This window comes from Crinia signifera, chromosome 9 (genome assembly GCF_055691185.1).
Source record: "Crinia signifera chromosome 9, ASM5569118v1, whole genome shotgun sequence".
Lineage (NCBI taxonomy): Eukaryota > Metazoa > Chordata > Amphibia > Anura > Myobatrachidae > Crinia > Crinia signifera.
In genome coordinates this window covers 97,201,008-97,215,902 of record NC_139225.1, presented here as the reverse complement: position 1 = coordinate 97,215,902, position 14,895 = coordinate 97,201,008, and the positions used below count along the sequence as shown (strand labels likewise).

Below are 14,895 nucleotides of genomic sequence, written 5' to 3'. Positions count from 1 at the left end.
GCTCTGGGCAGGTACAAGGTCTGGCTGAGTATCTCCACCCTGAATACCATTATTTCCACTGGTAGGGAGAGGAGAAGCATCGGGCTGAGTAGTTGGGGCGCTTGTTCAGGGGTCTATAGCCTCTGAGGGAGAATCACTTGAAAAGCCCGGTCTAGTATCTAATCCCAGGAAGCCAGGAAAAGCTGGGACCGAGTAGATTGCTCTCTGTTCCAGGGGTATGCAAGTCATCATCGGACAGAGAGACAGCGAAAAGCCCAGCCTAGTACTCAATCCCTGGGATGGGAGAAATGTTGGGACTGAGTAGGTGTTTTCTTCTCCTTCAGTTGGTCTATTCGGCCTCTGCGGGGGAGACTCTTCGAAAACCCTGGTGGAGTATCAATTACCATGCGGAAAGGGCCTGCTGGTGAAGCAGAGAAACACTTGTTCGTACGCTGATTGGCTGGCTGTCTGGAGCCCGAGGCTGCACTGTACCCCCGAGGAAACTCGGGGGTGCCTGAACTCTGCACTGGTGGTCCTCACGATGCACTAGTATGGCACTTGCACTGCACACTCTCCCTTTAGGTTAGCGCTTCACATCCTTAGCCTGGGCCTTTTGCCTGGGGTTGGACAATTTTTCACACCCCCACCCAGCCTTCTGGCTGGGGTCGCTATTATTTATTTATCTTCTCTCAGGTTCGTTCACTTTTCAGCAAAAATAAGAGGACATCGCCAAATAGGGAGCCTTATCCACCAAGGCAAGGACATTCTGGAGTCACCCTTCCTGGATCATTCTTATATCCAGACTAACACCAACAAGAATGGTAACAATATTTCTTATTATGGAGTCCTAGACTTTTCATTGTGTATCACTGCTATACACCCAAAAAACCTACAGCATTGCTAATCCACAGCTCCAAGTGAATCTCTTGTTTTATCATTCCCCTTTTTAGTATTGATGTATGCATACATAGTTGTGTTTTATATATAATATGTTTAGATTAATATGGTAAAATAAAATTTATACCTTTTCAAAAACGTTGAGTATACTTTATTGAAGCAGACAGCGCCGGCACACTCCCCCTTTTTTCGTTCACTTTTCACGTTTTCTGTATGGTGCGTAACTTTTTTTTTTGGGCTGTGTGTATGACCCTTATGGGCCATCCACTCCCCAATTTACCAAAGCTATCATCTTTTTGGGCAGAGCTGCGGTACCCCGAGGGCGACCCTGAGCCATAAGGCAGAGGTAAGCCTACGGTAGGTCTCTCCAAACTTTGGTGCGGAGGACCCACTGTCCTAACCCTTCCGGGGTTTGCGGAAAGAGGGTCTTTCTTAGCTTCGACTGGGAGGACTCACCGATCCTTTTTTCCCTTCTTCGGCCTTATGCAGTAGCAGCAGCCTGAGCATCGGCACACAGCCCGCACACCTGCCAGAAATGTTTTATAGGGGGTGGCCACGCCCCCTCCATTGACCATGCCCATTTTGTTTACCTGGGCCCGGCGGTGCTTTCAGTAGCCCTGGTTGTATTCAGAAAGTCATAAACTTTCCAATGACATATCACAATGTATGAAAACAGAAATAACATGGACCCTTATGACAGTACGGATGGTGTAATGGTTAGCATTACTGCCTCAGAGCACTGAGGTCATGGGTTCGATTCCGACCATGGCCCTAACTGTGCGAGTTTGTATATTCTCCCCGTACTTGCGTGGGTTTCCTCCAGGTTCTCCAGTTTCCTCCCACAATCCAAAAATATATTAGTAGGCCAATTGGCTCCCAACAAAATTAACCCTAGAATGTCTGTGTGTGCATGTACATGTGGTAGGGAATATCTATTGTAAGCTGCACTGGAGCAGGAACTCATGTGAATGTTCAAATCATCTCTGTAAAGCACTGCAGAATATGTATACGCTATATAGGAAACTGTTAATAAATAAATAAAATCACAGTACCCTTAAGTGGTCGTCCAATTAAACCCATCTTTGAACCTTAAGATTAGATTGTCCCTTAAGATTATAAGGTAATGTGCAAAGTTTAAAGACTATTAGTTAAAGCATTTGAGCGTAATTGAGGAAAATCCATACACATATTCAATTATACTTATGTAGATACAACTTCTATCTTCTGAGAGCTATTTTGATTAAACTTGACTAACAGGTGGGATGTTCAGACCCTGGATTGACTTTGTACTTGATGCTATCCTATTTACAGGCACAATTATTTTTGTTCTCTCTTTTTTTTTTTTTTTGGACACTCTAGGTTTGTACCCAGCGGGATACACATGGATGACCAGCAGTCAGAATACGGATGCAGACATCCCTCTCACAGCGCTGGACCTTTGGGTACAGAGTAAACTAGATCCGTGGTTCCCAACCCTGGTCCTCAAGTACCCCCAACAGTGCATGTTTTGCAGGTCTCCACACAAAATCGCAAGTGCTATAATTCGCTCCACCTGTGGATCTTTTCAAATGTGCCTGAATAATGAGTGCACCTGCTGGGTGACCTGGAAAATGTGCACTGTTGGGGGTACTTGAGGACCAGGGTTGGGAACCACTGAACTAGATGTTTAGATACGGATATCGCTGAGGAATACATATAAAGTAGCATAATCCACTTCTTTTTTTTTTAAATCCCCCCCCCCCCCCCCAAAAAAATGTTGTATCCAGAAATATCATGAAAAACTCCACATAAAAAATGGCTTCCACATACAATAAAAGACAAAATAATTCTTATTTACAAGCAAATGTCACTGTACCATCAAAAGACAGGGAAACTTAGATGTAATGAACAAGACCTTTTCTGGTTATCTCCTCTCTATATCAGAAGGATAAGATAATATCTCAAGGATAAGATGTATTCCCTGGTAATCCTATTCAGTTATAGGTTGAAGTGACCTTTTCCAAGGCCTGAGCCATATAGAAGATTAAAAGAAAGCACTCTCACCCTTCCGCTATGGTTACTGGTCAGGATTTTAAATCCTTTGGGCTGGGGATGACACGCTGCCACTGTAATGTTGTGTGCTCCCTTTTGCTCCAGATATTGTCCTTTTTAGGAGAGTGATGTTATCCTCAGTGGCCGCACTGCCACTGCAGCCACTGATCTCTCCTATCTCCCAGTCCCTCTGACCGCTCAGGCATTTACCCTGCAGTGATCTTTCAGTCGGGGCAGTGCAGGAGCGAAGATCGCGCACTCCAGCCAGAGACAGTGCCGGCAGTCTCTTGGCTCCTGCACTGCCCTGACTGAAAGATCACAGCAGGGTAAACGCCTGAGCAGTCAGGGGGACTGGGAGATAGGAGAGACCAGTGGCTGCAGTTGCAGTGCGGCCACTGAGGAGAACATCATTCTCCTAAAAAAGACAATATCCGGAGCAAAATGGAGCACAAAAGATTACAGTGGCAGTGTGTCGACGCATGTCATCCCCAGCCCATAGGATATAAAATCCTGACCAGTAACCACAGAGGAAGGGTGAGTGTGCTTTCTTTTAATCTTCTATATGGCTCAGGCCTGGTTCGTTACATCTAAGTTTCCCTGTTTTTTTGATGGTACAGTGACATTTGCTTGTAAGGAAGAATTATTTTGTCTTTTATTGTATGTTGAAGCCATTTTTTATGTTGAGTTTTTCATGATATTTCTGAATAAAAAAAATTGGGGGGGATTTTTTTTTTTTTTTAAATAAGGAGTGGATTATGCTACTTTGAATACGGATATCGCTGAGGAATACATATAAACATCTAGTTTGCTCTGAACCCAAGTGTCCAGCGCTGTGAGGGGTCTTTAACTTTTTTTCTATGTCTTTTTGGATAGTTTACAGTTGAACTATTGTTTGGAGACAAGCAGAAGCAGGACATTATTGAGCGCCCATGGAGTTACTTTGTCCATTTGCTTGAAAGTGCATAAACCTAACGTGCCCTGTATATTATTTGGGAATGTGGCCATGATTTAGCACATACATTGATGATTTTCTTAATAAAATCAAATCCCTTGTTATTTTGAAGTTCCCTTATATGTTTAGTTTGTAGAGTGATTTTCTTGATGGGCTTCACCATTGTGAATAATTGTGACCTCATCCAACTACATAAAATTTGTGGGAGCAGATAATCATTTGTATTTGCAAAGTAGAGATCAATACCGCCCTTGGATTAAAAACTATACTTAAGAACCCTGAAGGCAAAATTTGTTAGAGAAATGAAGACTTAGGCCCGTAATCGCCATTTGGGTTACAAATTCAGCTTTAGTCGCAAAGCAGAATACTGGCTATAACAAAGGCTATTGCCTTTGTGCTATATGTTAAAGCAGGGCTGACAACAGTATGACAGATTAAAACAGAGTTTAAAAAATTAGGTATTTATCATCCATAAGCATCTCATTTGAATTGGAAATAGACTGCTCTTCTTTCAATCATAATATAAAAGACAAAATTAATATTGAAGACGTGGATCTATGTTGAAATTTTTTTTTTGATGATAAAAACAATTATCAAACATTTATGCACCGAAAAAAATCCATTCAACCAATAAACAGTTTCCCTTTAAATGAGGAGATGCCCGGTCTCCAAATGAACCAAGTCTTTAATGAGCAGCACTGTATCACAGAACCAACACGCCTTTACTAAATGTTCCTAGGATTGTTCAGGCTACCTTAAGGATATTACCTCTCCCAGGGCTAGAGCTCCTTAATAATGCTGCTTTCAGACTGAAAACCCGGCTTTGACCCGGTATTTTAAAGGTTTTTAAAAATGGGTCTGCCAGCTAAAAACCCTTTCACACCGCATATCTTTAAACAGTATTTCAATGCCGTTTTTGTCCCTTCACAACATTGACCCCGTTCAAACCCATAGAAAACAGTGGATGAAAAAAACTGGCTCTGAAATGGGTGGTACCCTGCTTTATTACTTTTTAGAAATACCAGTTCAATAAAACCGGTAAAATCACTCTGCACAAATGACCGTTTTGAAACAGTAAAAAAAAACTGCAAAATACTGGGTAAAAAATGCGGTCTGAAAGGGGCATAAATGTGTGCTGCTGTCAGATGTGCTGGACTGTGCTGGACTGTATGGCTGTTGTAACCAGCCAATAGTCCACGCCTACATGCTGATGTTTCATGCTGATGTTTCCAAACAAGGACAAAGGAAGATTCCAAATTATGAGGAAAGTAAACAGGTAGCCAGGATAAGGACCCCATTATGCAGGAATCATTTAGCAGCAGTTTGATCCACGCACTACCCCCCCCCCCCCAACCATTTAATGATGTAAGGTGCCCAACATAAGTAGCAAATGTAAATGCGCCATTGCAGATGGATATTTTTTTATCTGGCAAAGAGCACATCAAATAAAAATTAAAAAAACACCTCTGATCGCGGATATAAAGTAAATGGGAGATCTGGGGTATATACAAGTTTTTTACAGAACACTTACAGAGTCTATCTTGCTGACTGTATAAATACTCTGTGCATAGTGTTGCGATGTCTACCTATCAGGTGCAAGTTTTGGGGTGGTGCTAGTGCTCATGCCTTGATAAAGCCTTTTAGCTAATAAATGTGTGCTTGTATTTAAGCACTAGTCCACAGTTATCTTCATTTATCCGCCCCTCCTGCCATCTGACTGCCACACACGGAACAATCCAGGCAAGGAGTGCATGCTGATTCAACAGAACTCAAGGGTTAAGCTGGGTACACATCTATACAATACCTATTTCTTGCAACCGTTCGGCTGACCGTACTCCCGTCGGACCGTCCACAAACAACAGCCGACACGCGCGTACACACCTGTACAATTTGACTTGCGACATCCGATGTACTCCCGTCCAAACAGTCGCAATAAAAAGATTGTACCACCGTACACACTGTCTCGATTTGGGCTATTGACACGTCACATGTGACCAAAATTATCATTACGGGCTGGGTTAGGGCATAATTATAGCAGTCACCCTTTTACCTCTTAAAAAAAGAAACGGCGTGGGGTCCCCCCCACTGCCGTAACCAGCACCAGGCTGAAAGAGCCGGGGCTGGTATTAAAAAATAAATAAATAAATCAGGAAACCCGACAAATAGGGCTTCGCTGATTTTTTTAAACCAGCCCCAGGCTCCAGGTCCGGGGCTGGTTCCCAAAATACGGGGGACAAAATGACATGGGGTCCCCCGTATTTTAAGAACCAGCCCCAGGCCAAACCAGCCAGCAGGGTAATGCCACAGCCAGGGGACACTTATTATATAAGGTCCCGCGGCCAAAGCATTCAGCCCTCTGACCGGTCAACCTGGCCAGGGGTCCTGGGGAAGTGGGGACCCCCCCCAATAAAGGGGTCCCCCCCCTCCAGGACTTACCTGACCAGGCTGAAGCCTGGTGCTGTCCCCGGTGGCCCTGTGCGGTGGCCACCGGGCTGATTCAGTGTAAAAAAAAAAATAGAATTAAAAACTATTGTCTTTTCCTGTGGAACTAGGAGTCCCAGCAAGCCTCCCCTGCATGCTGGGACTTTGAGAACCATAAGTCCCAGCATGTGGGGCATTAAAGGGCCCGCTGGTACTTGTAGTTCCACAGGAAAAAAAAAGTTAAATAAATACACACTGACACATTAGAAAAATGAAAGTTTAATACATACATTACACAAACACACTGATACTTACCTATCTTGAGCCCGTCAGTAGGTTCCAGGGTCCGGTCCGGTGGCTTGGTTCCGGGGCCTTGGTTCTGGGGCTCCAGGGCTGAAGAGTTCGGGGTCCTGGATCCGTAGTAATCCAAAGGGGTACCTGGGGAAGGAAATCCTACTCACCTGCTCCTGTGGCGACCACCCCGGCATCTGCTGTTGAATTCGCGCTGCTCCCAGGGGCGGATTTAGGGATGAGGGCGCCCCTAGGCACAACAATAATGTTTACTAAGTAGGACAGTTTATAGGGGCAGTATCTGCATGTCCTATCCATTTACACTCTATTTAAGATGGAATATAGTACAGTACAGTGGATATTTTGCAGTTATTGGTACATTTTGGGCTGACAGTACTATCACAGGCATCCAAGTGCCGCCCCCTAACATGTGCCGCCCCTAGGCACGTGCCTAATGGGAAATTTGGCTCTGGCTGCTCCCGGCTGCAGTGGTACCCGCTCCGCTGTACACTAGAGACGCAGAGATCCTTCTTCCTCTGCGTCTCTACTCAGAATGAATTCTGGCCAATCAGGAGCCGACTTTCTCGGTTCACCCTTTTACTCATTGGCGTTCCAGCTTTGGCAGTATAGTCGCAAGGACGGCAGCATATTGGTCGAACGTGCGTACACACTGCACTTTTGTACCGATATGGGGACGTTCTGTCGGATGAAAATTAAACAGCAAAGAACCGTCGACCGACCGAGTATGGACGGTCAAGACAGTTTTTTGCAGTTTATCGCTCGTACGGGACAGTGTACACACATATACAATTGAACGGCCGTCCGACCCAGAACGGAAGAACGGCCCGACAATTGTATATATGTGTACCCAGCTTAAGTCACTACAGCAGCATCTGCATTTAAAATTGACTTATTCTGACACATCCCTTTGCATCTGAGGTATCGACACCACAGCCCAGAAGCAAGAGACCCACATTCTCAGAACTCCCAGCCACAAGTCCCCCTGATTTAAAACTTCTCTCTTCGTGGGACAGGTCAACAGATTAAACCGGTCGCTTTTCACAACACCCAGCCTACAGTTTTTGCCCACTGCCAAAGATCACATCATCAGTGACTACAGACACCACCTATCCTTCACGGCAACACCGGAGTGCTAGCACCACCCCGAAACTCGTACATGATCTAACCAGGGGGGGGGGGGGGAGGGGGGCAGGACTCCCCCCTACAGGTGCGAGCTGCTAAGGGTTCAGCCCCCTCCGAGCGCTGTGCAAACACCATCTACCCACATCTGATTATTCAATCAGCCCTTGTATATCCATGATCAATAAATTGCTATTAAAATATCCATTTCATTATTTTGCACATTAAGATGGTCACATTAAGTTATTTTATAATGTACTGGCCTAGCCTCTCTGGTACAGGGTGGAAGACGAAAGGGCAGATACACTGTAGCTGCCACCTCTACTGTAAGTTACCATCTATACCTAACTTATCTATGTCCACACTTCTATATTTTGTGTATGTTGTAAACTTAAGTAGATTTAGTGGTCCAGCGCTTTGTTGGTTAAGCAGCTCTTATCATTTTGGTTCATTAAGGGTTAAAGTTAAATGGAGTAGTATGACATAAAGAGCACTAGGATTAAAGGGTATAATTTATGCAATATAAGTTATAAAATAATTTTATAACTTATATTGCATTAATTATACCCTTTAATCAAAGTGCTCTTTATGTCATACTACCCCATTTAACTTTATTCAAAAATTTTAGCGCTCTTCCTTTAACCTTTTATGTCAGTGATTTTCAACCTTTTTACCTTGCGGCACACAAAAAAAAAAGGATTCTAAAATTGCCAAGGCACACCATTAGACTCCCACAAGACAAAACAAATTGGCCCCCACAGGGAAAAAACAAATCTATTGGCCCCCATATAAAAAACAATCACACTGGTCCCCACAGGTAACACAAATAAAATACATGGGCCCTTTACATAATCAGAAGAGACCAGTAAATAACAGTTGAACTGGTGGTGGCTGTAAAATGGTTTGGGCAACTCTAGATCTGGGGGCACACTTGAGAACAGCTGAAGGCACACTAGTGTGCCACGGCACAGTGGTTGAAAAACACTGCTTTATGTCATAAACTTGCAGCTAATTGTATCTGCTTGCGTGTGTGAGAAATATATATATATATATATATATATATATATATATATATATATATATATATATATATATATATATATATATATATATTTTTATTATTATTATTTATAGCCAAGAAAACCACACACCCATTTAAAGGCCATCGGTGCACAGAACACTTGAATTCCCCCCATAGAGGCAAGGAGAAGAGTTAGCTGTATTAAATAGAACATGGATCTATTGAAAAAAAATGATGTAACAGTACTATTGGGATACATTTATTTACATAATTTATCAATACAAATCATGATATGTACAATATTTAATATTTTAACATTTTACAGATACACATTTGCTGGATTACAAGAAAATTAATTTAAAAAGCATTTACCTATTAACACATTTCTGTTCACATTTAATTAAATGAGGTTACTGCATTAAAAGGACATTAAAAATAAAGTGCTGCTTTTTTCTTTACATTATACAAGGTGTGTAGTCAAGCACAAAAAAGATGATTGGGGGATATAAAATATTTAACCGGTCACGTAGGTAACCTATTCTGTTTGTTATAAATTTCCATAGATGTAATTGTATATATTGAATATTTTATACTATTCCATAATGGGTCATCACTAACCTAACCTTTGTTGCTTATCAGCAACGATCTACAAAGACGTATTCCAATTTCACAAAGTGTTACCCATGTTATTGCCAAAAACTTAACTAGAGATCCATTGGTATAAGCAGGAGTGAATAATTACAATATTTGCTTTGAGGCAATACCAATTAGTCTTTAAACACCTGACAAAAGGTACACTGGATTTAACACAGCATTGTGTAGGTGTCACACTTTGGGAAGTATTTCAATCATCCCATTAAATGTGTTTCAGTGAGGTCCTAGCATAACTTCAAGCAGAACATTATTAGAAGGGTTATTTGGTGTCATATGTAGGGAACAAGAAGGAAGGTGGTTAAAGAATACCAAAAAGTGAAATGTGCAACAACAACTAAAAAAAAATAATAATAAAACACCTCAACCTAAGAATGCACAAATTTTAAATTGCAGTGAATTACAAAAAAAAGTGATTAAGAGTGGATCACAATTTACCTTTGTTCTTCACAACCATATTGGGTCAAATGTAATAGCTTCCGTGTTGTGTGGGTGTGCGGGATGCCGAGTAAACAGAGTTTTTTTTAAAGGGGCAGTCATTTACAGGGCATGGTTTTGCCTTGCAAATGATAACCCCTTTAAAAAAATAAAAAAAACGTCCTAGCTTGTCGGGCATCCCGCACGGCCACCAAACTATCTGGCCAATTATTGCTTATTTGCTCAATTGAAGGACATTGGTTGTAGCTTTTTGTGATTATTAAAGCAATTGTCCAATCTTTTTTTGGAGATCGGATAAAAGCGACACAAAAGCCTTTTACTTTGCTTGGCCCAAGGAGATGGGTCCTTCAAGATAGAAGCTGGTGCCCAACTGCACTTAGCATGCTGCAGCAGTCTAGAGGACCCTTCTGTTACCAGATGAATTAGACATTGGCATTTAGATGGGATACTTAAGCTAGGACACCAAAATAGGGGCAGTGTAACTACTGTAGTAACAAGCAGAACAGGTGTAAAATCTAAAATCAGTCACCAAATCTAAACCTTTAATACTTCCAGGAACTGGTCAGAACTTTTGGTCCGAAGAAACACACGTTCTATTAATGTTCGATTAATAATTAAAATGAAGAGACTATTTTTTTTTTTATATATTTACAATGGCCATTTTATTATTATATATAGGTGAAGTTGAAAATGGGCTCTATTTAATTATTTATATTTTTATACTATACTTTTATAGATCAAATTGGAGTATTGATGGCTAAGGCTTTGTGAAATTGTGTATACAGATGGAATAAGAGAATGTTCACAAAACAAAAGTTAAGCTGTTGCCCATGGCTACCAGATTCTATAAAATTTCTCTATTGCATTGTAGAAAATTATATACAGGATCTGATAGGTCTCTATGGACAACACCAACACTTCGTTTTTGAAGCTTTAGTAAATGTCCCCAAGTCTACAGTGTCCTTCCATCATCTGGTTAAAAGAACGTTAGGATTGCAGTTCCCAACTATGGTCCTCAAGGCCCACTAACAGTTCAAGTTTTAAGGATAGCCATACTTAAGTACAGGTTGATTTATTTTGATTTTATCATCACTGTTCAAGCATGGATACCCCTGAAACCAGGCCTCTTCGCGCACCTTGAGGCCTGATGTTGGGAAACATTGTTAGGACCTGAAAGGCCACAAATGGAGAGCCACATATAGCCGATTCACAGTTTGGGGAAATAAGGCGGAATATCCCATTTTCCAACAGTTGTCAGACACTGCAAACTTCATCTTGTGACAATGACAAACGTCACCGACGCCTAACACGATAAATATAGCACATTTCATAAAACAGATTTCGTGAGGTATCTAGAAATTGAAAAATTACACACTTTTTTAGTTTGTTATAAAACTTAGGTGAGTAAAATACAATATATACATATATTGTTAATGCAAACCTTAAAATAAAAACAAAACAAAAAAAAATGTATTTAATAAAATAATATGTTCAATAAGGAGTAAGAAATAGCCCAGTTATCAACACAGGCTCTGGTAGAATGCCTAAGATTTCCACTGTATCTTTGTTTGAGATACTTATTGACAATGAAATTAAAACCATTTCTCACATACAATTTCTCTTGATTTAACAAAGGAGTAAATAAAGGAGACTAAAACATTGCGAGCGGCTGGAGTGGAAGGTGCCAGATCTCTGTGGTCCTATATAGGAGGAGCTCATGATTTCACATTATGAATATGGGAGGAGTCCTCATGTTCAAAGGTTGGATTGTCCAGGTGAGGAAGAACTTCAATTGTGGCTGAGGTGTCATTGTTTACCAATTCCACAGTCTCATCTATAAAAGATGAAGAGTTTAAGTTAAATCAGTTAAAAAAGATTAGTTTAAAAATAGATAAAAAAAAATCACCAGAATATATTATTTCACAGCAGATCATAAAAAGGTATATTTGGCACAAATATAATATATAGATATATAGATATATCTTGTCCAGGTAGATTCCCTCGGATCCTACTGTATATCCCTTGCTTTAATGATGCAAAGGTACCAAAATGTATACCAAATGGGACTTGACTGAATGTTTTTTGGATACGGATGTCTAGGGCTAAATTTTTTCAATATTTGGCTCCCCTATATAAATGCCCTGCCGGATCATACTAGAGAACATATTACAAAATGTGTTTGTATAAACATGGAAGCGTTATGTAATGGTGCCCAACCTTTTTAGAACACTAATATTTTGCTTGTTGAGTTTATATACAGTATCTGATCTGTAAGTTTTTCTTTTTATACTGTGGATGTAGATGATGTTTTTACTATGTTCTATGCCATGTAACGATGATTTGATTTTACTCTACTTTTTATTTCATGCATTTCAAATAAAAAAAAGGATTTATAAAAAAAAGATAAAAAGTTATGGTAAATCAAATAGAATACATACATTAAAATGTATTTTTGATAACCAATGTAAAAATCAGGAGCGTAACATATTCTATTTGCCTCATTCTTTATAAAACGGCCACATTGATAATTAGAATTCAAAATTCTATTGTTCCAATAATACTGTGCTCTGTTAATCTTCTTGAATATTGTATATAATTAGTTCTCCCCATTAAGTTCTGGAAGTTTAGAAGGATTGATCTGTGGGAGTATTCATATCTTGTACAGAGTTATGCAATGGGCACGCGGTAGTGTCTGTGAGCGATGTTATACAGGATTAACATGTTTATATCAGGTTCACTTTATGGTATTTACTGGTCATATTTTGAGGAGCCGGTTCCGGAACCGGAAGTGCGGTTCATGTGCGTTCCAGGGCACAGGTATACCAGGTGAGGTGATTAGAAAGGTGAGAACGGTTTGGCCGATTTTGGCGCCATCTGGGCCTTTATATATGGCTAGCAAGTCAGTTATGCTTATACCCTTCAGGAAGGTGGTCGCACCACCGAAACAGGCTGTCGGGTATTCATGCTTTGGAGCTGGTGACAGGTTCCCCTGTAACACTATACTGCTGTGATGGGTTTTGGATAAGTAACCTGCACCTTACTTTTTGTCTTTTGATTCCAATGCAATGCCATTTGTCTTTTGATTCCAATGCAATGCCATGTGCTTCACCTTTTTTATGACATAAAAAATGTTTTGTCTTTAAACTGGTGTGCAGACCACTCTCTGTCAAGGAGATATATATATATATATCACACACTTATCTAGGTAATGTACAAATATGGGGTGCTCCCCTAAGGAAGTCAAATTCCAAATATAGCAACTAGTTCCAGGTTTTTAAGCCAGGGAGGGCACTCCCCACCATAGCAGGTAATAATGCTATTTATTCATAGAAGATCACATCACATAGTCAACGTTTCAACCCCGGAGGGCCTTTGTCAAGACAGGTACAGAGCTTTCCAATGTGTCACCAGCGCCAGCCAGGCCCGTGCCTGGGGGTAAGTGTGTGTAATGAGATAGATAGAGATTTCTTTTTTTTTTTTTTTTTTACTTTTTTTTTTAAACTATATTGCCAAAACTAGGATTTTTTTTTCCCTCCCACTACATACTTTATCAAAGTATATTAAATGGTATTCAAACACAGAACCTCCAATGTTTTTCCATATAAAACTGTAAAGGGATTACGGCATAGCATTTCAACAGTAATGGCAACGTTTCATTAATTTGGCCATTACACCTCTGACTGAATGATTAGCAAGTGAAATGTATGTATGGATGAATGGCAGACTGGAAAACTCACATGTACTTTCAGGTTCTTCTGTGGGTTCATCAGCACCTCTTACTGAGGCATATCCAGAAGATGCAGTCTCACTACGGGTCTCTTCCTCTACCCGTACTGTGTTATGCTGAAGCTCATTGGACACTGTGGCTATTGCCAGGCTGGTATCTGGCTCTTCATCATCCTCAGCCTTAAAAACATTCAAAAATAAAAAAATTCATAGTTAAATCAGAGCACAAAAAATATATATATAATAATATATAACAGAAAGCGGAAGATGGACGGTTGATGCAATGATAAATGATATCATCCTTGGTCGGTCTCAACTATACTCATCAGAAATAAGAAAATAAGCTAGGGCTCTATACACTTAGTTGCTGGTGTGCTTAGCCTTAGAGTTGAGAAATAAAGTACCAGCCAATCGGGTCCTGTCTTTTTGCAAACAAAGTGGAAAGAGATAAAAGTACCAGCCAATCGGCTTATAACTGCCATGTTTGGAAAAGGACAGGACCCAATTGGCTGGCACTTTGCCTCTTCCCATTTACTTCTTTACCACTCTCTAAGGCAGGCATGTCCAAACTGTGGACCTCCAGCTGTTGTAAAACTACACATCCCAGTATGCCTTGCCATAGTTTTAGCATTCCCTAAGAGCAAAACTGTAGCAAGGCATGATGGGACTTGTAGTTTCACAACATCTGGAGGGCCATAGTTTGGACATGCCTGCTCTAAGGCTTAGTGCAGGCCGGACAAACATGTGGCTCTCCAGCTGTTGCAAAACTATGTACCAGCATGTATTGCCATCGTTTTGATATTAGGGTATAGTAACCGTGGCAAAGAATGCTGGGATATGTAGTGTCACAACAGCTGGAGTGCCAAAGGTTGGCCAGGCCTAGCTAAGTGCATCTGTACCCTAGCATTGAAAGAAACCTGTCAACATAAACAAATGATAGCTCACCAACCACAAAAGTGGAATACTAAACGTTCAGATGGAGTATACACTGATTAATTGTACCAGCATTGAAACATAAGCACAGTGGCTTAACAATTGCCCCGCAGACCCCGCAGTTGCGGGGAGGCACTGTATATAATGCCGCTGTTGAGAGCTCACCTGTGGTCGGAGCCCGGGACCCGCAGAAGATTTTTCTGTGGTCCCCTCCTGGATTCTGCTTGTAATCTAAATGGACTATCACAAAATGTCCGCCCCCTATACAGCAGAAAACTGTCTGCTGTATGGGGGCGGACATTTTGTGATGGTAAGTTTTCATTAGACACTGGACATAGGACGGAGTGGACAGAGGAGCCGGGACCACAGACAAATCTTCAGTGGGTCCCAGGCTCAAACCACAGGTAAACTCCTG

At 41.1% G+C, this 14,895-nt stretch overlaps 1 protein-coding gene across 2 annotated transcripts in view; it reads right to left on the bottom strand.

Moving 5' to 3' along the window:
• Positions 1-8,978: 8,978 nt before the first annotated feature.
• Positions 8,979-14,895, bottom strand: part of RNF128 (ring finger protein 128) — a 169,030-nt gene continuing 163,113 nt past the window's right edge. For both annotated transcript variants that reach the window (XM_083159429.1, XM_083159428.1), the window contains exons 6-7: positions 13,559-13,727; positions 8,979-11,655 (exon numbers count right to left, since the gene is read on the bottom strand). In XM_083159429.1, coding sequence (XP_083015555.1) covers positions 11,537-11,655; positions 13,559-13,727 — 288 coding nt within the window. In that variant the 3' untranslated portion in view covers positions 8,979-11,536. The remainder of the gene's footprint in view (positions 11,656-13,558; positions 13,728-14,895) is intronic.